The 22349-nt window shown below is 53.1% G+C and overlaps 9 protein-coding genes across 9 annotated transcripts; 3 read left to right on the plus strand and 6 right to left on the minus strand.

The window, feature by feature from the left end:
- Positions 1 to 283: 283 nt before the first annotated feature.
- Positions 284 to 1241, plus strand: ASPACDRAFT_31845 (uncharacterized protein; the record flags this gene model as incomplete). Its single annotated transcript, XM_020199841.1, has 5 exons — positions 284 to 370; positions 470 to 876; positions 923 to 1002; positions 1060 to 1090; positions 1145 to 1241. 5 exons carry the CDS (start codon positions 284 to 286, stop codon positions 1239 to 1241), a joined length of 702 nt encoding a protein of 233 aa, XP_020054253.1.
- On the minus strand, positions 953 to 2958 carry ASPACDRAFT_122671 (SOS response-associated peptidase). Its single transcript, XM_020196559.1, has 4 exons — positions 2907 to 2958; positions 2222 to 2789; positions 1145 to 2118; positions 953 to 1090 (listed from the first exon to the last, which is right to left on the minus strand). The coding sequence occupies exons 1-3, from the start codon at positions 2931 to 2933 to the stop codon at positions 1424 to 1426; spliced, it is 1290 nt and encodes a 429-aa protein (XP_020054254.1). The 5' UTR covers positions 2934 to 2958; the 3' UTR covers positions 953 to 1090; positions 1145 to 1423.
- Positions 2959 to 3149: 191 nt separating this feature from the next.
- On the plus strand, positions 3150 to 4993 carry ASPACDRAFT_122672 (TPR domain protein). Its single transcript, XM_020196560.1, has one exon. It carries the CDS (start codon positions 3296 to 3298, stop codon positions 4862 to 4864), a length of 1569 nt encoding a protein of 522 aa, XP_020054255.1. The 5' UTR covers positions 3150 to 3295; the 3' UTR covers positions 4865 to 4993.
- A 310-nt stretch (positions 4994 to 5303) lies between these two features.
- cpcB (40S ribosomal protein RACK1) lies at positions 5304 to 7516 on the minus strand. The gene is made up of 4 exons (XM_020205550.1): positions 7350 to 7516; positions 6918 to 7044; positions 6445 to 6762; positions 5304 to 6195 (listed from the first exon to the last, which is right to left on the minus strand). The coding sequence occupies exons 1-4, from the start codon at positions 7427 to 7429 to the stop codon at positions 5770 to 5772; spliced, it is 951 nt and encodes a 316-aa protein (XP_020054256.1). The 5' UTR covers positions 7430 to 7516; the 3' UTR covers positions 5304 to 5769.
- Positions 7517 to 7662: 146 nt separating this feature from the next.
- ASPACDRAFT_1903755 (succinate dehydrogenase assembly factor 2) lies at positions 7663 to 9024 on the minus strand. Its single transcript, XM_020198795.1, has 2 exons — positions 8461 to 9024; positions 7663 to 8312 (listed from the first exon to the last, which is right to left on the minus strand). Exons 1-2 carry the CDS (start codon positions 8927 to 8929, stop codon positions 7864 to 7866), a joined length of 918 nt encoding a protein of 305 aa, XP_020054257.1. The 5' UTR covers positions 8930 to 9024; the 3' UTR covers positions 7663 to 7863.
- Positions 9025 to 9405: 381 nt separating this feature from the next.
- ASPACDRAFT_80036 (emp24/gp25L/p24 family protein) lies at positions 9406 to 10460 on the minus strand. Its single transcript, XM_020205551.1, has 4 exons — positions 10228 to 10460; positions 9970 to 10096; positions 9578 to 9878; positions 9406 to 9480 (listed from the first exon to the last, which is right to left on the minus strand). Exons 1-4 carry the CDS (start codon positions 10435 to 10437, stop codon positions 9462 to 9464), a joined length of 657 nt encoding a protein of 218 aa, XP_020054258.1. The 5' UTR covers positions 10438 to 10460; the 3' UTR covers positions 9406 to 9461.
- Positions 10461 to 11252: 792 nt separating this feature from the next.
- On the minus strand, positions 11253 to 14888 carry ASPACDRAFT_753 (uncharacterized protein; the record flags this gene model as incomplete). The annotated part of the gene is made up of 3 exons (XM_020204412.2): positions 11253 to 12136; positions 12281 to 12479; positions 12540 to 14888. The coding sequence occupies 3 exons, from the start codon at positions 14886 to 14888 to the stop codon at positions 11253 to 11255; spliced, it is 3432 nt and encodes a 1143-aa protein (XP_020054259.1).
- A 4437-nt stretch (positions 14889 to 19325) lies between these two features.
- On the plus strand, positions 19326 to 20268 carry ASPACDRAFT_122689 (uncharacterized protein). Its single transcript, XM_020196561.1, has 3 exons — positions 19326 to 19423; positions 19491 to 19628; positions 19702 to 20268. Exons 2-3 carry the CDS (start codon positions 19538 to 19540, stop codon positions 19956 to 19958), a joined length of 348 nt encoding a protein of 115 aa, XP_020054260.1. The 5' UTR covers positions 19326 to 19423; positions 19491 to 19537; the 3' UTR covers positions 19959 to 20268.
- Positions 20269 to 20663: 395 nt separating this feature from the next.
- On the minus strand, positions 20664 to 21764 carry ASPACDRAFT_62186 (uncharacterized protein; the record flags this gene model as incomplete). The annotated part of the gene is made up of 1 exon (XM_020203766.1): positions 20664 to 21764. One exon carries the CDS (start codon positions 21762 to 21764, stop codon positions 20664 to 20666), a length of 1101 nt encoding a protein of 366 aa, XP_020054261.1.
- Between the last annotated feature and the right edge of the window lie 585 nt (positions 21765 to 22349).

Consider the following 22349-nt stretch of genomic DNA (forward strand, 5'->3'; position numbering starts at 1 on the left):
GAGAGGGAGGGAGGGAGAGAAATCCCCCACAGAACCGCTAAGTTGACAAGGACGAGGAAGTGAGTTGAGTGAGTTGCCTTCACAAGGTCATTCATTCAATGCGGGCGGAGCTGCTGCTTCCAGCCCGCCCGAAAACGCGCAATCACATGAGTTTGTCTGGTTTGTTCTACAATCGTCATCGGCTCCGGGGGAGGACAAGCCTGCGCTTCATATATTGTTTCTACTCAATGTCCGAAGATACCACTAGGATCAATCATTCTTGATCCCTTTTTCCTCCCCCAGCATGTTCGCGCTTAGAAATTCAGTGCGTCAAATTCCGCGGTGGGCACAGATTCGCTCTGTGTCGACCTTGGAAGGCAACCCTCACATAGTAAGTGCATCCTTCAAGTCACTGGCGCAGCGTCGCGAACTTCAAGTAGAAGGCATTTTGCTTCTCTTGTTTCTCTTTCGTGCTAACAAACTCTTACAGTATGTATTCCCCAAGAATGGCACCAACATACTATCCTTGCTTCCTTCCGAGCCAACCAATCCCGATCTGGCCATCGGTGTATCATCCAAACTACCCCCAACGCCAGACACGTTCAAAGAGAACCCCAAGTTCCTGGAGACTTTGCAAGATGTCATGACTGAGCACGGCCACAAAGACCCCGACGCTATCTCGCAAGCACAGGTCATGGTGTCTACGTCAGGAGCCAATCTGAGCACCGGCGGGGTGCTTTTGACCGGGGGGCGGACGAGGAAACGCCGCAGCGAGGGCGACTCCAGCGGCGGAGCCAGTGGCCAAGGCGGCGCTGGCTCGGCTGGGAGAGGTGGTTGGATTCATCTCTCGGACAACCGACGGCCACCTGAGTACGGCCGTATCGCTTGGTATGGATGGTGTCCGGCTTGTGCTGTAAATCAACGACTGATGGCGTGAAACTAGGCCGGAAGATATCTTCGGGAGCTTGGAAGTCGACGGCGAAGGAAATTTCGTGGGGGGTAACGGTAACTACCAGTCGAGCGGTATGTACTCCGATATACGAAAAGCTCTTCACCGACCCAAGCTGACGAACCCGACAGGGACATATCGCGTGGTGACTCGGGATGGAATGTAAGTCATGCAAGCACCGTCATTCTGGACCCAAAACTAACCATGGTATAACAGTCTGGGGCTGAGCCCATTTCTGCGAGAAAAGCTGGTACAAAAGCTGCGCCAGCAGGAGACGGGATCATCTTCCGTCGGCGGTGACCATGTACAATAGACCCTTGCTGTCCTCATTGCCGTCTCCAACGACTGCACTGATCCAAAAACTGCTGGACAGTTGACACAATCTGTAAAATAGACTCGAAAAATGGAACAACGCCGCTCAGAGACCAGCTCATAATTGCAGATGACCCAATCCACGCCAAAATATACTTTGATGCCAAGCCAGATAAAAAAAAATCACTTTTGAAAGAAATTCGTTATGGGCTGAGTCCCTGCCGCCGCTCTCTTCTGCTGGGGCTTTTTGGCCGGCTTCTGATTGTGGGTTGCACTTCGCATCTGCTTTCCTCGACTTGGTGCTTGCGTTGGACTTGCTTTCTGCTCGGTGCCGTGATCCGGTGAGGCTGGCGGGCTAGGCTGAGTCTTCTGTCTCTTCGCAGCTTCATCCTCGACCTCCGCAGGACTCTCTGCCGGATGCTCCCGTTTGACCCCCGTAGCCGGCAGCGGAGCATTGTCCTCGGTCCACTCGGTGTCTACCGTGTCCCGATGGTCCGGTTCATCCTTGACGGTTTTGTCGTCTGATTCCTCTTTCGACGGTGCATCACCACTCTCCGGCGCAGCCTTTTTGGCATTGGCGAAGAAATTGGCAATATTGCTCTTGTTCTCCTTACTGCTCACCGGCACGATGAAGTCCGGGGAGTTGTTCCCCACCTTCCCAACCTCCTTCGGCACCTGGTAACACTCCAACTCGCCCTCGTACGGCTTCAACATGGCCTGCAATTCCTTCGACCACGTCGTCCGGCCCGGATCCAGCCACCGGTTCATCTCCTCGCTGTTAGGCTCGAGAATCACAGGCATCCGATCATGTAGAAACCTGAGGTACGAATTCGAGGATGTTGTAATGATCGTAAACGTATAGAGGTCTTCATCCGACCCTTTTCCCTCTCCCGTTAGCATTAGCATTAGCTCCAAACAACCACGTACAAACCCCCCCCCCACCCCGGGGGCTCCTGCAACAAAAGCAGAGAAGAAACTCACCTTCATACCTCACACAATCCCACAACCCCGCGAAACACATCAAATCCCCATCCCTCCGCCGCACAAAATGCGGCACCTTCTCTTTCCCCCCGGGTCCCTTCTTCAACCACTCAAAGAACCCCTGACAGACGATGACGCAGCGCTTCTTGCGCTTCATTGACGTCCACATCCCGCGGTCCTCGAGAAGCGAGTCATCCCGGCAGTTGATCGTGCGCATCAGCGACCCGTAGTCAGGTTTGCGCTTCGTCCAGAACGGGATCAGGCCCCATCGCATACTTTGGATTTTGTAGCGGGGGCGGTGGACTTTCTGCTTATCGGCACTTGGGGAGTGGGTGGTGGTGGGGTCTTGTTGGGGGTTAGTAGGGCTATCGTTGTCGTCGTGCTCTGGTGGCTGATGCTGATGCTGCTGCTCGTGCTCTGCTGCGCCAGAGGATGCTGTGTCCACGCGGTACACCGCGCCATTGTTCCCCGGAGCGAAGTTATATGTTTCGCGCACCTCGTCGTCGTCCGGGACTTCGTCGACGGGCATGCCCTGTTCTTGGAGACGGCGTTGAACGAAGTTCATGCGCTATGTGTGTGGAAGTTGTTTTGTGGTTAGCTTATCTTGGACCGAATACTTATTTGTTCGTAATTATATAGATGGGGTAGAGGTGGAGGGGAGACTGGGTGTATTGAGCTTACGTACCACGCCTAGTGCGTATCGTCCACACATTATGCTTGTGCTAGTCTCGCGCTCAACTTAATCGAAAACCGAAGATTATGCGAGGAATTTAGATAGAGAGACTCCCTCGGAAGAAAGACGGTAGCTGCGACGTCATGTCATTCAGTGCAGGGCGGCGGAGGAGAAGCTCGGACCATTCCGCTTTAGGTCATACAAAATCGTCCCGCCGACAACCTCCGCTCCGCTGCTTGTCTTCCCTCCCTCCCCATACACCTATCCCTCATCTTTCCCACCCACGGTTTATCTCCTCGAACATATCAATTGAGGAGACTTACCGAAGCGTCAACTCATCTCCACCAAAATAAACCCCCTGATATCAACACCAATACAGATACTGAAGACAAACCGCAACAATGCTCAGCACGCTCTCCCGGCGCGCCACCAGCGCCCTCCCCCGAATCCGCACCCTCACACCCCAGAATGCTCGCCATCCCTTCTCAACAACACGCATCTCCTCCCGACCACGCCTGACGGCCACGACGACGACAACGATCCCCCTCACCCTGCAATCCACAACCCTCACCACTCAACCAACCCGGCGCACGCTCACCACGGCCCAAAAATGGAAGCTGGGGTTCCGCAAAGCCCGCAAGGACATCTGGCGCAAGAATCCGATCGTACTCCCCTTGGCCCTGCTCTCTGTCTTCAGCGCCACCTGCCTGTTCGCCTACATCGCCTACGTCGAGGTGACGCAGGTCGCGCCGCAGTACAGCAAGTTCCCGCCGCCGATGGCGGAGCGGCTGCGCACGGCGGTCTACTACACGGACGTGGATCTGCAACCGCAGAAGGCGATGGCAGCGTACAAGGACGCGATCCACATCGGGCTCGAGATGGGGCTGCACCAGTACTCGGACGAGATCCTGGGGGTCCACCTGCAGGTGTCGCATATGCTGGAGAAGGCCGGTTTGGTCTCGGCGTCGGTGAAGGTGCTGGAGCAGACGCGGGCCGGGGCGCTGGCGTGGGTGTATCGGACGCGGCGGGCACGGTCGCTCCCGCAGAAGCCGACGGTGACCACGCCCGTGGACCCCAACGACGCCAGCAAGGAAGCAGTGGAGAAGCGGATCCGCCAGGCGACCGGCGAGGACGTCGGTGAGAAGGACGCTGTGAAACGGGACGACGAGCAACCCGGCGCAAGTACCCCGGATCCAGCCAAGGAGGCCGAGTTCCAGGCGTGGGAGGACCGCCAGCAGAGCAAGGTGCTCAAGAAGTGCGTCGGTATGTCGATGAAGCTGGCCGAGCTATACGAGAGCGACTACATGCAGGATCTGGAGAAGGCGGAGGAGAACCAGCGGCAAGCCGTGGAGCTCTGCCTGACCGAGATGAACCGTCGGGTGGCCCTGGGCCTCCCCGTGGGGAACCAAACAAAGGCAACACCAACAACACCAACAACAACAAACGCCGAGGCCAACGACGAGGACGATGGCTGGATGAACCTCGAGGAGATCGCCGTCGCCCTCAAGGACCTGGCCAACCTGTACTTCACCCAGGGCAAGTACGACCTCTGCCTGCCGCTGTTCATCCGGGCCAGCGACGTGATGAAGGCCGCGGAGAGCGACACCCCGACGTGCAAGCAGCCGTTCCTGATGGCCTCGATCGGCGCCACCATGGGCGAGATCGCCGCGGCCCCCAAGCCGGTTGCCGGGATGCGGGCCCCGCGCGAGCAGGTGATCGCGCAGGCCCGCCAGTGGCTCGACCAGGCCCGCGCCGTCGCGGGCAAGATCGACCCCCAGGGCCAGGAGGCGGAATGCAACGAGGCCTGCGTGGCCGCGCTGCAGAGTCTAGGCGAGCTGGCTCGGCTGGAGAAGAAGCCGGACGTCGCCAGGGAGCACTACAAAAACGCACTGAGCATCGCGCAGCGCCTGGACGAGCCCGGTCTGGTGGAGGGGGTCAAGGCGGCGCTGAAAGAGATCAAGACGCAGTGAATGCCATAGCTAGCTAGCCCATTTAACTGTTACACATCTCCCACATAAAAAATGTACATTATTTGACTCAGATAGTCTAAACCCAGTGCATGTATGTGCATCTAACAAACGTAACGAGTGTCTAGGGAGGTAAATCCTACGAAACCCGAGGCAACCGAAGGAGGGTAGGTTGTTCTGACCGCCCCGAGCTCCATGCCCGCGGCCCCTTCTGCCGCTTCGTTTTTGCGAAATCCGTGTAGATTAAGTAGTGGTGCTCGAAATAGGCGCGCGACGATCCATACAGTAGGCCGAAGTCTACTAGATGACACGGAAGTATTGCACTAGCTGGCTGGACTATGACTTCATCGAGAGAGTACGTATCAAGAAAGGGAAGTCTAGAATCGACTACGAGACCAATTACATTAGACCCCAGGGGGAAGGGGGGGGGGGGGGGGAGGGGCAGAGATAGAAGTTTTTAAACGTCTTTTAAATGGTATTCGAACAATCCACCTCTCATCCTTCACAAGATACCCCAGATAATCCGTCGTTTTTAAGACCACGAATCGAGTAGGAGCTAGACATGCTGAAGAGAGAGAAATGATAACCCGGGGAAAGAAGCCCAAATGAACGGGGTGGGTATAGAGGGGGGAGATTGGGGGGGCGGTGGGAATAGGGTGAGTGGGTGTTGAGTTAGAAACACCAGGCGGAAGAAAAACCCAGAGTGCTTTTTTATCATTTGCTCATGGCTCATACATCCCAAACCAATGCCTGCCCTGTTTTATTTTTGATCTTGGGAAAAAAAAAAAGAAAAAAATAACAAACAAGAGTTCAAGTTGATATTGTCTCTCTCTCTCTCTCTCCTCTCACACTTTTCCGCCCCGACCAAAATCCTAGTAATTAAGCTTTAAGGGTGGGTTTGAGCACATTTATGCCCGCGACATGACACCCCAGGCACGGATCTTGTTGTCAGTGTAACCAGCGAACAGAGTCTGGCCATCAGCGCTCCAGGCCAAGCTGATGCACTCGGGCTCGCGGCTCTTCTTGCCCTTCTCGATGAACTCGGGCTTGAGCTCGTCAACCTTGCTCTTCTTCTCGAGGTCGAAGATGGTGATGCTGCTGGCGGTAGCAGCGCACAGCCAGTAGCGGTTGGGGGAGAAAACGAGGGCGTGGATCTCGTCACCAGCCTGGAGGGAGTAGAGGTGCTTGGACTCGTTGAGATCCCAGAGCATGGTGGTACCGTCCTTGCCACCGGAGGCGCAGAGGGATCCATCGGGGGAGATGGTAACGGTGTTGATGTAACCGGTGTGACCGATGTGGTCGGTCTGGAGACGGCAGGAAGCGAGCTCCCAAACCTATTTGATGGATTGCGGGTTAGTCTTCATTTCAAAGCTCAGGCATTTAATGAACACAAAAAAAACCAATTCCACCATTGTCGCAACCACAAACAGCAAAACACAGGTCGATTGTCCATCAGGCATTGGGTGATTGTTTGTCTCATGGCCAGAAGGCTCTGAAGTAGCAAATACGTAGATATGCAAACATCCTCTGGACGAATCGAAGAAAGAAAAGATAACCGATGCGAGCCGAACAATGGAACGTACCTTGACGAGCTTGTCCCAACCAGCGGAGACGATGACGGGGTTCTGGGGGTTGGGGCTGAAGCGAACGCAGGAAACCCACTCGGAGTGACCCTTGTCGGTGATGGTGAACTTGCAGTCACCGAGGGTGTTCCAGAGCTTGATGGAGCGGTCACGGGAAGCGGAGACAATCTGGCGGTTGTCGGCAGAGAAAGAGACGGAGAGAACGTCGTTGGTGTGGCCGACAAACTTGCGGGTGGTCTCACCAGTGGAGAGCTCCCACAGGCGGAGGGTCTTGTCCCAGGAGGAGGACAGAGCGTAGGCACCGTCGGAGGAGATCACCTATACAAACGAAGCCCGCACACGGTCAGCCCATCATTGCTTCTTTCTTTCCTGTCTGACCCTGTCCCTGATTTCGAACAGCCTGAATTGGCAGTCGCTTGGCCTTCGGGTTGAACACGGATGCTTGGAGGATGGAACGGAGATCGGTAGCATACACAGTCAGAGACGATGTGAGAGTGGCCCTCAAGGCTGCGCTTGGGGTAACCGTAGGCCTGCTCATCGCGAGTAAGGTTCCAGATGATCAGGGTCTTGTCGCGACTGGCGGAGAGCAGCATGTTGGGGCTAGAAGTCACAAGAACAAGAAAATGTCAGAACTCATGTTGTCCATATCGAACTATTATTTTTTCTTCTCTCAACCTAGTGCGATTTTGTTGCCATCATTTCATGACTCCTGTTGCGGACAATCAAACAACCTATATATACCACTCCAAACCTCCGGTCTTTCTTTTGTGGCTTTTTGGGGCGCAGCATATATAAAATTGTTCCATCGCCCTGCACCATTCCTCGCAAAACTCGCAAACGAAAATCGCACTTCGGTTGAGGTTGTGTGGTAGTTTTCTTGGTATGTGTGTTTGGTGTGCCCTTACTTCTCCAGAGAGGTGGCAAGGGAGGTAACCCAGCCATTGTGACCCTCGAGGGTGCCGCGGAGGACCAGTTGCTCAGCCATGTTGGAGTCTGGGTGACGATGAGGAGAGAGGGATGAACGCGGGCGGAGCAATTGTCCTTGACTCTGGGCTGGGAAGTAAAAATGCACAGCAACTGTTTCGAGGATGGAGGAGACAGCGTGCCCGCCTGAGCCCTAACTAGCGTGCCCGCCCGACTGGTTGTTGTGCGCCTCGCCCAACCCTAAGCCGGGACAAGCGAGTCACGTGGCAGTATTGCTGACTCACCATGGCATAACCCTGTTATGCATCCTCCGCTCGACGATCGATCTACCCCGGTCTCCAACATTCCCCGGTTCAGTCAAAGTCCAGTCTACATGCATTGTTCAATTCCGACTACCAACATGCAACAAATCTGTTGTAAACGTAATATACATACTCAGAATACCAGTCCTAACACACCTTTATTTTATATAGTACACGCGAGCCTCCCCCTCCTCTAGTTAAACACCTGCACATTCGGCATCCTTCCCAACCCAGCACCCCCGGTCTTCTTACTCTTGGCCGCATGGAAGCCCGTGGCACTGTTATCGCGCACATGCGCCCGGAGCAGCTCCAGCACCTTCGATTCCTTCCACCGCGACGGCACGGGCCGGTAGGCAGCCTTGTAGGCGCCCACGGTCTGCGCCCACTCGCCGCTCTTGGCTCCAGTCTGCTTCCAGGTCTCGGTGACGGTGTCCTGGGCCCCCTGGGCCGTGGAAGAAGGGGACTGCTCCCCGCCATCGGCCGGGGGATCCTGCGTAGCCCAGTAGTAGATATCCCAGTCGTTCTCGTCGAGGAAGCGGTCGTATTCCTGCAGCTGCTCCTGGTCCATCTTGCCCAGGTAGACATCGGCGAAGGTCGACAGCAGCAGGTCGGACTCGAGGATGCCGCGCTTTCGGCTCTGATCTGTTTGCAAAAACCAATGTCAATTAGTGAACTATCTCTGACACGACACGCTCTCAGGGTTCGAAGTAGCAGCATGACGAGTAGAAACGTTTCACACGATGGGTAATATGAATAGTGCGGTCAGTAGAGAGGCAAGGGAAAGACATACACAACAGCCGAGCGCGCATGGTCGTTACATCCTCGCCCGATCGGCGGAGAGGCTCAACCCGGAAGGTAATACCCTCCATCTCGCCGACACCCAGCTCCGGCTTCTGGGCCCCGGTCTCCTCGCGCCCTCCGGTGAAATGCTCGACCTTGCCGGGGTACGGGTCCGCCGGCTTGTAATTCGGGTCGACGGCGCCCACGAGGTCCGGCGGCGCGGACTTGGCGCCCACCTTGGGGAAGTCCTTGGTCATCGTGGAGGTCGTGTTGGGGACATTGGGGTTGTGGGGCTTGTTGATCTCGTTCTCCCGGTGCTGGGGCGCGGTCGAGGGAGCGCGATCCTTCACAGCGCCATCACCGTTGAGACGAACAGCCGAGTTGCCGAAAGAGCGACGGGCAAAAGTGGTCGTCGTGGTGAGCGAAAGGGAAGATGCGGATGGCCGCATAAAGCGGTGGACAAGTCTGGATGCGGACATCGTGTCTGTGTGTCAATATCCCGGATGATTTACTGGGAGCAAAGAAAGAGTCCTGAGGGTAATGATTTTTTGATCGGACTCTGGGGAAGTCCGTCGGTAATCGAGCAATTGATCCGGCGAAGAAAGACCGGGTTGACATCATCCGTCGATGCGCCTGTTTGTTGTGTTTGCACGGCACGATGCACCAACCGCGACCTGCCGATTTCGAAAAGTGGCAGCTTTCGCCTCTGATGCTAACATGACTTCAGCCAGCCGAGGATTCCTTCTCATTGGGAAACTGTGGGAGCTGTTGGAGAGAAACGGTATCCTATTCGCTGATCCTAGGAGGATTGGATGCTAAGTTCATGTCTACTGTTGATAATCATTAAGTGCGACTCACCCACCACGGCTGTCATAGACTACAAACGATCAAAAAGTTGTATATCAATGCAATTGGAAGAAAGTCCATATATTGGTCATGACAAGTAGAGAAGCATCAACCTGTAACCTCCTCCATCCCCACAAAATACACTCCAAGCTACAAGAAAGAAATCTAGATAAGGTGCTTGGATCTGTACGCAAAAAGAATGAAACGATTAGCCAACCCTTGCCCGAATCCAGATCCCCATATACGCAATGAAGCAAGAGAAAAGAAAAAAAGGAACATACCTGAAGTAGGCCCGCAGATAGACCACCTGCCAAGCGCCCAATCCAACCAACATGCCCATAGTGCCGAAAGCGAACCACTTTACACGCTCGTTCGTGCTCTCATTGGTGTCGCGCAACTTCTGCTCACGGGCGCGCAGGTATTCCATCTCGCTAACGATCTCCGCGACCATCTCCTCGATGCGACGGAGGTCGGTCTCGACGGGCTTGAGCTTCTCCTGAACCTGGATGCTGGACCAGTCGCGGGCGTCGGCACCGATCTCGACGTCGAGCTCGATCGACTTGTAGGGGTTGGGAATAGCGTCTGAGTAATCACCCCCAAAAGATGATTAGTTATGTATTCCACTGGGTACGTTCTTTCGGAAGTCTTGAGGGGAGAGCAAGGTGAGACGTACGGCGGGTGGTCAGCTGGTTGTCGAAGCAAACATCAAAGGCAGTGTCGGCAGGGGCAGTGAAGGCCTGGCGAGTCTCTCCGGCAATGTCCTTGGGACGACCGTGCTCATTGCCCAGGGCATCCTTGATCTATTCCCAGCATATATAGTTAGCTGATTGCTTGTTTCGACCCCAGTAAAGATCACCCGAGAATCACGACGAGTTCGATGCTTCGCTCGACCCAACGTCACAAGTATAGTCCAGGAGTTATTGCCACGTACGTGCATGTTGACCACTTGTCCGTCACCCTTGTTGCCGCTGACAATGGCAGTGACTACAACCAGCTGGTCCTTGAAGACGAAGTTACGGATACACCGTTCATTCTTTCCACTGACGGCAGACAGGTCAAACTTGAGGGCGGAAGAGAGTTGAACAAAAAGAAGGAATAGAAGGCCAAGAAGGGACCTCATTGTAAAGTGAGTTGCCGCCATTGTGAACGGCGATTGTCGCAGCAGCCGACAGTAAGGTCTAGGAAATTGACAACGAAGCTCGGAAGCGGCCAGTATTATTGATGCCACGCCGCGCTCCAGGGGACCGGGCAAGGCCGGCATAACATTGATCCGGTTATCGCCCCCCTTCCCGTTTCAGGTTGAATCAACAATGCCTACCAGTACCTTTGGCTACGTTAAGTGTTAGTTTGGATATCTTGGCCGCAGCATCGTACTTATACTTTATGCGATATGGCTATGGCTGAATGTAGTGACAGTATACGAAAGCCTTAATCCCTGGTCGCAGACACTATTCAATTGTGTCAGGCAGCTACATTATGTTACTATGTACAGTATCGGCAAAGGTGCCCTATTCCTCGATACAATGTAGGATATAAAGGTGACTCGAACCAAAAGTGATACCATAGGATGTAGATCCCAGATTGCAAGATTTTGGACTGGAATTAGTGGCCCTTGGGGTCATTGACACGAAAAGAAGAAGAAAAGCTGAGAATCCAGGGGAATCAACCAAGGGTAGAAAAGAGAATCGCTGCAAGCGAGGGGTGGTATTGTTCGAACAGAACATGGCCAACGAGGGTATGAAGATGTGAAAAGACAGAACAAGGAGTATTTCCAAGGTTAGGAATAGTTGTCATTATGGACAGGAAATGGTAGAGAATTGAAGGTAGAGGTATCATCATCAAAAGTCACAACGCTCAGAAAGACAGGTCATTTGCCAGTGATAGCATGTCGTGTTCAGGGTCGCAGAGAAAACAACAGCTGTCCTCAAAGAAAAAAGAAAGTCACGGTGGCATGAATCAGACCTCGATCTTCTTTCGACGTGCGAAAAGGCGCGAGAAGCCTGATTCCTTCGACTTGGTTGGGGGAGCAGTTTGCGTAGGTCTGGTCACTGGAGGCTCAGGAGGGCCAGTATTCCTGAGAAAGTCGGCTAGCGCACTAGTCTCGGTTTGCCTCTGAGAAACAGACGGTAAGCCGTAGGCAGCATTCATGGATCCACCAGACTTAGTCGTATAGTTGTTGTTTGCCCCAGTCATATAAGCATCGGACGCTTGGCGGAGGGAGCTCCTTGAAGGTTGTGAGAGGACGTTCTTCTCGGTAGCCGTGGTCCGAGTGAGCAGGGTCTTCACAGATGAAGCACCAACAAAGCCAGCAGATGAGCCCCGCCGGGTACCCATATTCGTAGTCAAAGGTTGCGGTGGAGCTGGAGACGCAGGGGGTGGTACGTTTCGCAGGAAATCCATCAGACTTTCCTCATCGCGCTTTGGTTTCGCGGGTTCGAGAAGATCTTCAAGGTCGTCATCATCCGAGTCAATTGCATAGGGGTCTCGTACGCGACGCTGCGTTCGTTTCGGTCGAATATCTTCCGAAATCTCCTTGCTATATGTGGTGGGAGTGCTGGACCGAAGACCTGTCTCCAGAAGGCCGGTGTGGGAGCCAACGGAAGTTAGTGTATTTGCCGTCAGCGATCCTTGCATACTCGGACGCCCCGACTCTAGAGCCTGCAATTCGTCTGAGTCCATAGTGTCGCGGAATGGCGCCACCGCACGTGAAATCCGGTGAGCTCCGGGAGTAGGCGGTCCCTCGCGGATAAAATCAATCAAATCGGAGGTCTGATCTCCTTTAGGGGCCACAGCAGGGCGTGCTTGCAAACGTGCACTGCTGTTACGAGTTGAAGCACTCACTGGTCTGGAGACCCTGCGTGAGACATCGGTCGCATCAGACACGCGGCGCACGCTTGATGGTTTGCCAGAACCGCTTTTGTCAAACCCAGTGATCGTAGGCGTACCTGATCCAGCAGAATCGATGGATGTCGGCGATACGACACTTTGCTCAGTGGTGGGCTGCGGTGGGAGTACAGCAGGCACCACGATCGGGGTGTATTTGGGTTGGTCCGATGATTTGCACTTGGACATGGGAGCAAGGTCCATGATGCTTTTGGAAGATGCGTGAGATGTTCTTGGTCGCGCGAGATCCGATTCAGACGGGGTGGTCTGCTGGGCTCGCCATCTGGGTGAATCAGGCAGCTGGTTTCACAATTAGTGGCATTCCTTGACGACTTGGGGGTTGACGGGGTCCAGACGTACCTCCATTTCTCTCATGTTTCTAGGAGTCAGTGTGAAGTGTAAAGTTTCCTCGCTACGGATAAGCTCATCCAGGCCGGTGGTGTCATCGAAAGCTGACTCCTGAGTTGACACCCTGCTTATCTCAGACGAGTTCCGCAGGCGCAAAGAGTTGGAATCCCCGGTACGGACGATCAGGCCTTTCAGCTTGCTTGAAGCAGATGATGAGCCGGACGTCACAGGACGCCTCTCGCGGCTGCTGCCGAAACTGTCCGAACGGCGCGGATTGGAATAGCTTGAAGATGCCACCGAGGTGGATGGTCGCCCTGACAGTCTTTGAACGGCGGCACGCTCAATGCCGGATTTGACAGATGAGATTCCAGGGCTGGATCGCCCGTAGCGATGATTGGTACCGTTGGAGAGAGGGCTAGATTTGGGTAGTTTCCGCGAAACGTCCGAGGAGGCGCTATCTCCAGAGGTTGAAACGGGCCTGGAGGCCTTGTACGAATTACCGTCATCGGTCGAAGATCGAGTGGTAGGAGGGGCTACAGACTCCTCGGATGATAACTCATCGAGATCGACAGCGGGCGCTACCGAGACGGAGTCAGCCCCTTGCGTCGGCGGTGCGTCCTCCTTAACCGTTGACCCGAACTGTTCATCCACCAAAACAGGAGTAGCAGGTGGTGACCGCTCTTCGTAAATCGATGGTTCTCGCATCGTTTTTGGTCGCGGTCGCTGCGTAGAAGCCAATCTGGGTCTCGCACGTGTCCCTTGGCCCTCGAGTAATTCTGTCTCGATCGGTGACGTTGGGGACACCGGAGTGATTACCTCGTGCGCCGCAACAGAGGTGGCTAGAACCGTGGTCGACTCCGACACTGCTTTTGTTTCTTCGTCTACTTGGTTCACGAGTTCAATAGCTTCCTCCTTGTGTCCCTGGTCTGCATTCCGCTCGTCATCTTCATCATGTTCGTACATTGTCTCCAAGCGCCGCCGCTCCTCGGACGCAGTCGGTGACGGTCGCTCTGGAAACTGCTCAGGTTCTGGAGTCTCCTCCCCGGGTCCAGCGTTGGGCAACGATCTTGACCGAGCATGACGGGTGATTGTCACGGTCTGTAGCTTAGGGGTAAGGGGCGAGTTGCCGTTCGATGATGGCGATCTTGGGGAAGGCAGTGTGAGTACCATAAGACTATGGGGACGAACTTTGTGGGCTACTACAGCCTGCATGGTTTGGATCTCGCCAGTCTCGAGCTCTGGCAGATACCCAGGGACCTCAATTTCCTGAATATCGTGGTCATTAAGCGGCAAGGGCACCAAGGCTGGGTCGACGTCTTTTGGTGTTTCAGGGACTGGCGAGGTTGCCGAACGGACTGAGAATTCATCCGCGGTGAAAACGCTGCTCTTCCTACTGCCGGTAGTGGTGAACACGCTATGACGGCGGCGCATTGATTCTCGTGAAACTGCCCGCGACAGGTTGGACCCTCGGACGCGTTTGCGCCATGTTCGCCAGAGTCGACCCAATGTCGGGTTCAAGGCCAATTTTTCCATGTCATGGTCCTCCACAACCAGTCGATCCATACTTGCACGATTGATTCCAGTCTCCATGGATTCTTCGGAATCCTGCTCGAGTTTTGTCGACAGTCGTGATCGAGCTGTCTCACCCGCGATGACCAATGCTTGCTCGCCCAAATGTTCGATAATCGAAGTCAAGAAAATGGCTGCGGCGGGTGTGATATTTCCTACGTGACTGGCCAGTCTTCGCGGGACGCCGTCCTCGTCAGCTAGGCCTTCCCGTGCGATATGCTCTTCCTCCTCGTCCTCTTCCATGTCACCCAGGCGCGTGTAAACCATACATCGCAGGCGAGTGAGCTTCCACGAACGAATCAGGTCGAATTCACCGCCAGGGGTCTGGCCGCCACGGAACTCAAGCTGCTCGTCTTCCGGGCCACCCAAGACCTCACTCAGCTCATCGTCCGCTGCCTCTACCACTTCCTTGGCGAGGCGTGGCTTCAGAACGTCTGCCACCGCTGGTCGGATGCAGGCCAACTGTGTCGACTTTGCTGCAGCTAGGATATCAAAGAGAAGGTAGTCGAGAAATCCGTTGAGGGCTGACAGAGCCTCGCGGGTCACAAAAGCACTCGCAGGAGAGCCCGGTCCATCTTCATCGGCAACAAAGTCGGCCGCGTTGAATTCCTGGTCTGTGGTGATAATCTGGGCTGCAGCGGAAGAGGCGATAAAAGTGGGCGGTGGTGTAACTACTGTGGGGGCGAGCAGATGGGCTCGGGGGAGTTGGGAGTCGCTGGAAATACTGGTGCTGCGCGAGCGCGAGACCGTCCTCCCCATCTCCGGAGAATCGGGTCCTTTGCTGTGCTGCATGGTCGCAATGCAAGGATCACATACAGTCGCAAAGAGGTCGGTCTGAAGAGCGCAGATCGAACAAAGAACACGGGAGCCGGGTGTATTATTATTCGGAGTGTCCAGCAGGCTTGGGAGCGAATGATGGAGACTTTAGTATCCTGAAACACGACAGAAACAGTTGGTCAGCCTTTGAACAATACGAAATGAGTTGCACAGCCCATCTTGGGGGCCTTGCGACTTGATTTGTTCTTTTTCGGGTACTGCCTTAACAGTGAATGTGGTGAATGTGGTGGATGTCGTAAGATGGCGTCAAGCCACAGAGCATCCGGCAAAAGCAATTATTAAAGCATAAGAAGAACAAAGGAAGATCGGGTAGAAGAAGTAAAAAAAAGCAAAAACTCGCAGTGCCAGCGGGAGGCGCACCCAGTCGCAAAATGGGGACGAGGCTAGAACGTACCCGTGTAACGAACCAACTAATAGAATGTAGTGTTCATGTCGCAGTACTTGAGTTCTGAAAGTAGAGAGAAAGCGGAATCCGAACGATCAATGAAGATCTGGACAAAGGTCGGGGTAGGGTGCTGTTGTAGTTTTTAAGGAGAGGGTGGTTCAGCGGATGGTCGGCGAGAAGCGATTGAGGGAGTAAGAGTGTGAAGTAGATGAGTTGTAAAAAGGGAAAGCGAAAGAAAGAAAAGAGGGGAAGAAGAGAGAGACAGAGGGAGAGGGAGAGGGAGAGAGGGGGTTTAGACAAGGTAGATGAGAAGGGAGACAAGAGAAAGAGTGTGAATGAAGGACCTTATGGGAGGTGGTGAAAGTTCAGGAGTAACAGTCAAGCCATCAGTATGATTAGTTTGTATGTATGTACAGTACTGTATGTACATAGAAGTGGCAGCAGCAGCAGCAGCAACAGTCAACAAATGTGAATGGACAACTGCTCCAGCCTTCACCGTCTCTGTAAATTAGGATCCGAGAAATTCTTACAATTTACAGACAGACGCAGCAGCGGAACTAAAAAAGTGACCAGCAAAATCAGGAGAGGTGGAACCCATCATCCGCTTCAATTCCACCAGGAGGGTCAACTTGGGTTAACTTGGGTCAAGAGAAGCAAATGAACATCGTTGTGGTGTGGGGACTTTGGGGGAAGAGGAACCACCAACAACGCTTTGGCTGCACAGGAACTGGAACTGGAACTGGAACCGGAAGGTAAGTAGTAAGAATAGGTGATTTCCCTTTTTCCTTTTTCTACCGAAGACTGACTGACTTATCATTTACATCGTCCAGGCTTCTCCGCTTTGTGAATCGCATGGGTTCACTGGAAAAAGCAAGCTCCTCATGACTTATGACTTGTTAAAGTTTCCAACCAGTCCATCATTCTGATTGAACCCCCACGAGTCGGAATGCATCAAGCACGAGGGCTTTGGCAAGATCGACATTGGCCTCGGTGTCGCCACCGACTTGAGACCTTCTCGGGTCAGGAACAGCTTGGCCTCAGATATCGGTTTCGGGGAGAGCGTCAATCCATGGACGGAGCACTGCGATTAGTTCACCCGACAAGCGGCCAACACCAAACCATTCCACGGTTCCTCCCTCGATTTCGATAAACATGAGCCGTCTGTTTTTCCGAGCATCATCCGAAATCGTGGTTGGAACGTCCGTTGGTCATGATCATGAGGCTTTGAGCATGTGAGAGAGAGAGAGAGAGAGAGATGAAGACCAAATACCCAGCATCCGGACCCCTACCATAAGCCATCAGCATCCAGGAGAAATAGCCAGTCAGTTGCGACTAGAAGCAAATAAGAAAAGGCACCGAAGCCCCAAGAAAACCGACGATCGCCAGAGCCGAACTAGTGAAAAAGGCCCCACCAGGAAGGCAGGGAAAAGAACCCTAAAGGATTAGTCACTCACTAAGAGTCACTAAGGATGAAATACCGTCCCAACTGCAGGGGCACGAGGGGCAGTTTAAGGGGGCGCTACTGCAAGCCGACTGGAATGTAAGCCTCTCACATTGTCTCTTTGCTCTGGCCTCTCGTAGCGAGCCGTGTCTCATGCTTTATTATATCCAGTCATGTTAAATTGACTACGGAAGAAGTGCAACTGGATTCCACCTCCGAAGTACTCAGAACAGGTGAGAAGTAATAGCACTCTAGTAATTCTACCGGATATGACCGAGGAGACATCAACCTAACCCCAAGGACAAAATCCGTCCGTGATCCCGCTCCAAGTTTCGGTTCCCCCCCTCATCTCTTCCCGAAATCGGTCTCAAGCCCAGGCACCATGGAACTCAAAATCTGATTGCTACTATTATTCCCCCCGGTAAGCAAATCATGGCTATGGCCACTGTCCGGTGGCTTGCAAGACCAATTAAGCCACTATCATCACAGGCGCTGTTTCAATTTTCAAGAGAAACGGATAATTGTCCAGAGATGTTCTGCATAGATACTGTACACAATCAAGAAACAGGAATAGTACACTCGACTCGGAAACACTCCCTTGACACCTTAGGTTGTGTCCCTCGGGAGGAGAATAGGAGGCCGCGCAGTCGGACAGTGATCTTCAAGCTGACAAGGGAGATCACTGGTGGGTGCACTGATGATGATCGTGGGACATGCCTCTCTGGTATTGCTGGTTTCTCCATACCCCATATACTACTGGATTTTGCTGTGGCCTGCGGGGAGGATTTTGAAGGTTCAAAAAAAGGACGCCTTGACAAATTGCCCGTGTCAATCAGCTTGCTATGCGCCTATGCCTCTGAAGGGCTCCTGACAGCACTTTCCTTCTCGAGAGTTGATAACACATTTGATCTGCTACAGTGCTCCGACAGTTCGCGAGTCAGGAATCCCCAATCCCCCCTACGTACTTTGACTTTCGCAGCCTCCCACCTCTTGCCGTTCACACGCGGCCCTCGAGACTAGGGCCAGAGATTTCAAATTCTATTTCACCATCCCGTTCCCACTTTTGTCTCTCTTTTCACACGAGTCACTTATCATTCCCACGATCTTGGATGGTGAGTAAGTTCGACAAGAGACGAATCAAGCACCTAAATATCGCCTGAATCCCTGCTCTTCTGCCTCGGTGGGACCGGTGAACTGGCACAGGGATCCAATCAGGGAGGGGATCCATTTCCGTTCTCTCCCCAGCGGTTCAGGCTGGTTCACCTGCACCATGACCATGTCGTGCTCCCACACCAATGGTTCCGATTCAGTTGAAAGCACAGTAGGCCCCTTCCGGGCAAGCCAGCGGGTAAGAGACATAGTTAATCGGGTACACCTCACCGATGGCCGCCTATGATTGGGTTCCAGGCTCCGATTTAATATACGATTGTGGGAACGTATCAACAGTCCACTCTTCAGCTGAAGTGCATCTCGAACCCAGGCCCATTGCTGGTGGAGGCGGGCGCAATATATGATACGAGCTGAGGGGGGCGTTCCCGGCTGGGTTTTTGAGTACTATCGATTTTGCCTAGACTAGGTGCTGCTATATTCAGTACTACCAGATCAACGTTTCCGTGGGTGGTGAGATGGATTACCCGATATCAGTCCGGTAGGCGAGACATCAAATGCAATAAGCAACTCCAGAACAAGCCAGTACAACACCATAATAGCTCCTATACTATAATCCATGGATCGTAGCTTCAAGATCTCGAATTACATCATCTGAGAGGCTTGTTGCTTCTTCGGTCCGTCAACCAGACCGGGGATGAGGCTGCCCCGCTACATACAAAAACCCGGCTGAATTTTGAGATCCCAACTTTCGACAGGTGGGCGATTGGTGCATTTGAACGCTTTTCCATGGCTCCTCTGGCCGATTGAATCCAGGTCGCGGAACTTTTGACCATATCCCCACCAGATCAGCACACAGGATCCCGTATGGATGGATGGATGACCTGGAAGCGGCTGCTACACCCGATAGCATAACTAAGCCCACAGGTGTATCCTCAACCCCAGAGCGCAACAACTAGACCTAAACTCCCCAGTCCGCACATGTAGTCACTACTCAAACCAGTTACCCCGTAACTACGAGCATTACTGAAACCCCAGCTAGCACCCCGCCAAGACCACCTTATCTCCCTACCAACTATAAATCCTTCCCTGCGTGCATTGACCTCGACGACACTACACACAAAGTACATTACATGCAGCCCCCAACCCTACGCACAGGGCAGGCAGGCAGGCAGAAAAGCAGGGCAGCCACCGTTGGAGCTGGAGCTGATACAAGGCCATTCTACTGTAGTCCAGATGAATCCAATTAAGGCGCCCCCAACCGGCCCCCATACATGTATAAATGGACCCCAACAAACAAAACACGTTCGTCAACCTGGAAGCCACCATAACATGGATGTCACCCTCAATCTGGCAACAAACAGGCCTTTCCCTATCAACAAGCAGTAAGCGGTAAGCAGCCAGCCATTCACCCACTGCTTATACATGCATGATCGATCAACCAACCAAGCACAACACAGTCCAGACATCATATTTTTGGGAACGTTGGCATAAAGAGGACAGGATTTAAGCGATACGTGCAGTAGCGCCTGAAGGATGCTGTGATGCATCGAAAATGTGTGTTTGCATGAATATGCACATGTACACACAGTACAAGGATATGCTGGTAGTAACTAGCGTGCAGGGATCAACTCTCAGCACCAGGAGTTTCAGATCGTATGATGTGACTGGATGTATCAAGTTTCCGTCGCATTCCTCCCAGCGTCATGTCCTGCAGTTGCAGTGGCCCTTCCTCCCATTCCCGATAGAGCATATGCCGTAGGTACAGCGACTTCTCTCCACTTACAACCCAACAACTCCTTCACCACCATCACGGGATCTGATCTGCTCAACAGGATCTGACATCAGCGCATATACTGTACACCAACCCACCCTTCTCGAACCCAACACCCACACTGTCAGCCTCCCGTTCGTGACCCAAAGCGGATGTAGCACGACGGACTCCCCGAAACCTTTGATCTACGCATCCAAAGCATCCAGAGCCTCGCTCTCACCTCCCTCTCTCTTCCCTCTCGCGGTTACCTACGTGGTAATCTGGGATCCTGGCGTCTCAACTACTAGTACCCATCCAGGGTTTAGATCCCTGAGATGATTGTGCCGTCTCCAATGGAGAAACAGCACAAGGATCGGTTGATTCCTATGGGCGCAGAACTCAATCAGTGATCGACCTGGTCTAGCCCTGCGCTCATACCGTTGGCACCCTCTTACTTCAAGTGTTTCAGTTTGATCGGATATTGCCAGGGCGAGGGGTGGACGTGTACTGTAGTGCACTGGGCACTGCATAATTACCCATGAGTTACCAGTATTACTGTGTGAGTATAATAAATATGATTATGTGTTATAGCCAGCGCCAGCGTTTCGAAAAAAAATTCCTGAAAAGCGGCAGGCAGGGTGGCCCAGGGGGGGGGGAGGGGGGGGTGGCCTTATGCGTGGCAACTAAGATCGACCCTGTCGTAGGGTAGCTATATTCTTCTCGGATTATAGGCGCAATCCTGTCGATATCAGGAGTTGTGCTTACTTACTACTGAATGAGTGGTGGACTGCACTATACAATGCCACTTGTCTACGAAGTTACGTTTGATGAGATATTAGAAGAAAATTCTGGGTTTATAATCATTAGCGATGCTAACTATCCCCGGTCGTAAGTTTTTGCGAAATGCTTGTGATCTTTAGCTAGGCGAATGGAATAACAACAGTTTAAGCCCTTTGGACATCTTTCGGCTCTTGGCCTTCTTTTTTTTTATTTTGAGGGGGTTTTTGTTTCTCTTCGTGGTTCTTCATGGACAGCGTATCATATTCATCGCGTCATGTAACTGGTCCAGTGGTCTAGAGCGTAAGCAAGCCCACTGGTGAAGAAGCTCAACTCGTCAGGCCCGATATTGACGGCATCGGAGGCCAGTCTCTCTGAGAGGATATTCTCAAGCTTGGTCAGAAGCTTCTGGCTGATGGTCCCACTGGGCCCGGTGGAGCTGCCCTTGACGTGGCTGAGGTCAACAAGTTCGTTGAACTCCTCCTCGGCGACGATGTTGCGGAAGACTCCGATAACGTGGTTGAGCGCATTATCGATGTATGCACCAGTTGTGCCATCCTCATCTAGGTATGGCGTGTGTGCACGACCAGACTTTATATCGTCAACGCGGCTGCGAAGGCGAGACTTGTACTGTGGGTCGGTGAGCCCGTTGATGCCATTCATGTAGGCAACGAAGAGACTCTTGTCCAGGTCAACAACATCATCGGGGTGCTCTTCCGGGAGCTGCTTCAAGGTTTCCAGGATCAGACTATCGTCGTCCTCGCAGTCCTCAGGGTGGTCGCCAGGCCCTGTACCCTCTTGTAGCCGCAAGCTACCAGACTTTCGTGCCATCTCCATCAACTCGTGGCATGTCAGTCCGGCCTCGGGGCTTTCATCGTCTTCCTCTAGCTCTGGCGCTTCGATATAGCATATGTTCGCGTTGAATTGAACATGAGCTCCGCCGAATTCAATGATGAACGAGCCGTCTAGTGACGCGACATCGTCGTCTTCCCCATCTGATTGAGACATGATGTCAGAAGCTTCATCCCACTCTGAGACTTCACACATGTCATCATCCGATTCGTCAAAACTGTCATAACCGTATTCGGATTCCTCAGATGCGTAGCCAGACTCTGCTTCTTCTGCTTCGTCTTCTTCGATTTCTGAATATGGTCTTTTCAGAATCGGCTTCAAGATCGACTGGAGAGGCGCCGCTACCGCGGGCACCAGAGAGGGAGCGTCAAGAGTATGGACAGCAGTGGTAGGTTTTGCGGGGGCAGAGTATTCATCAGAGGCATAACAGCTGTCATGGGAGATGGAAATTTCCAGCTGGGAGAATGTCGATGACAAGGACTCCCATGACTTCCTGTTCATGTTTTGCCTGCTCATGGCGATGCGATGAGTGTCCGGATGCTGGCCGGCTTCCCCGGATATTCCGCGCCGGTAGCTCAAAGGACTGGTTTGTCCTGTGAAAATGAGATGTAAACTTACAAGGTTTAGATCCCACCCGTACCTGTCTTGGTGACTGGCGACTGGGAACAGAGATGTTGCTTTATAGGATGTGAACAAAGAAAGTTTTTTGCACGTTCAAACCGTGGCTTTCAAGGCCCCCAATGGTTTTGAAGGAGTCCATCGTGAAGCACAAAAAACTGGGTGAAGAATTTCACCTAGTGAGAGCCAGCAAGGCCCTGAACAAAGATAACGTTGATAGACATGTTGGTTTTCAATTAATTCGCTTCAAAGTTCAATGTTGGTAAAGGTTGTGACACATGCACGCGTAGTCGTTCCAGTTGTATGCAGTCAGATGACAGTATTTCAATCCTCCTTCCTTCAAAATGCAATCGTTTTTGATGGATAATTTCGAGTGATACATATAGACTGTACGACTGTGGACCGCTGGGTTTTGAGCGACTAGGTCAAAGGCGCAGAGTATTGTGACGAAAGATCAAACACTGCGACGCGTGGTGGCTGAAC

Source organism: Aspergillus aculeatus (genome assembly GCF_001890905.1).
Source record: "Aspergillus aculeatus ATCC 16872 unplaced genomic scaffold ASPACscaffold_12, whole genome shotgun sequence".
Lineage (NCBI taxonomy): Eukaryota > Fungi > Ascomycota > Eurotiomycetes > Eurotiales > Aspergillaceae > Aspergillus > Aspergillus aculeatus.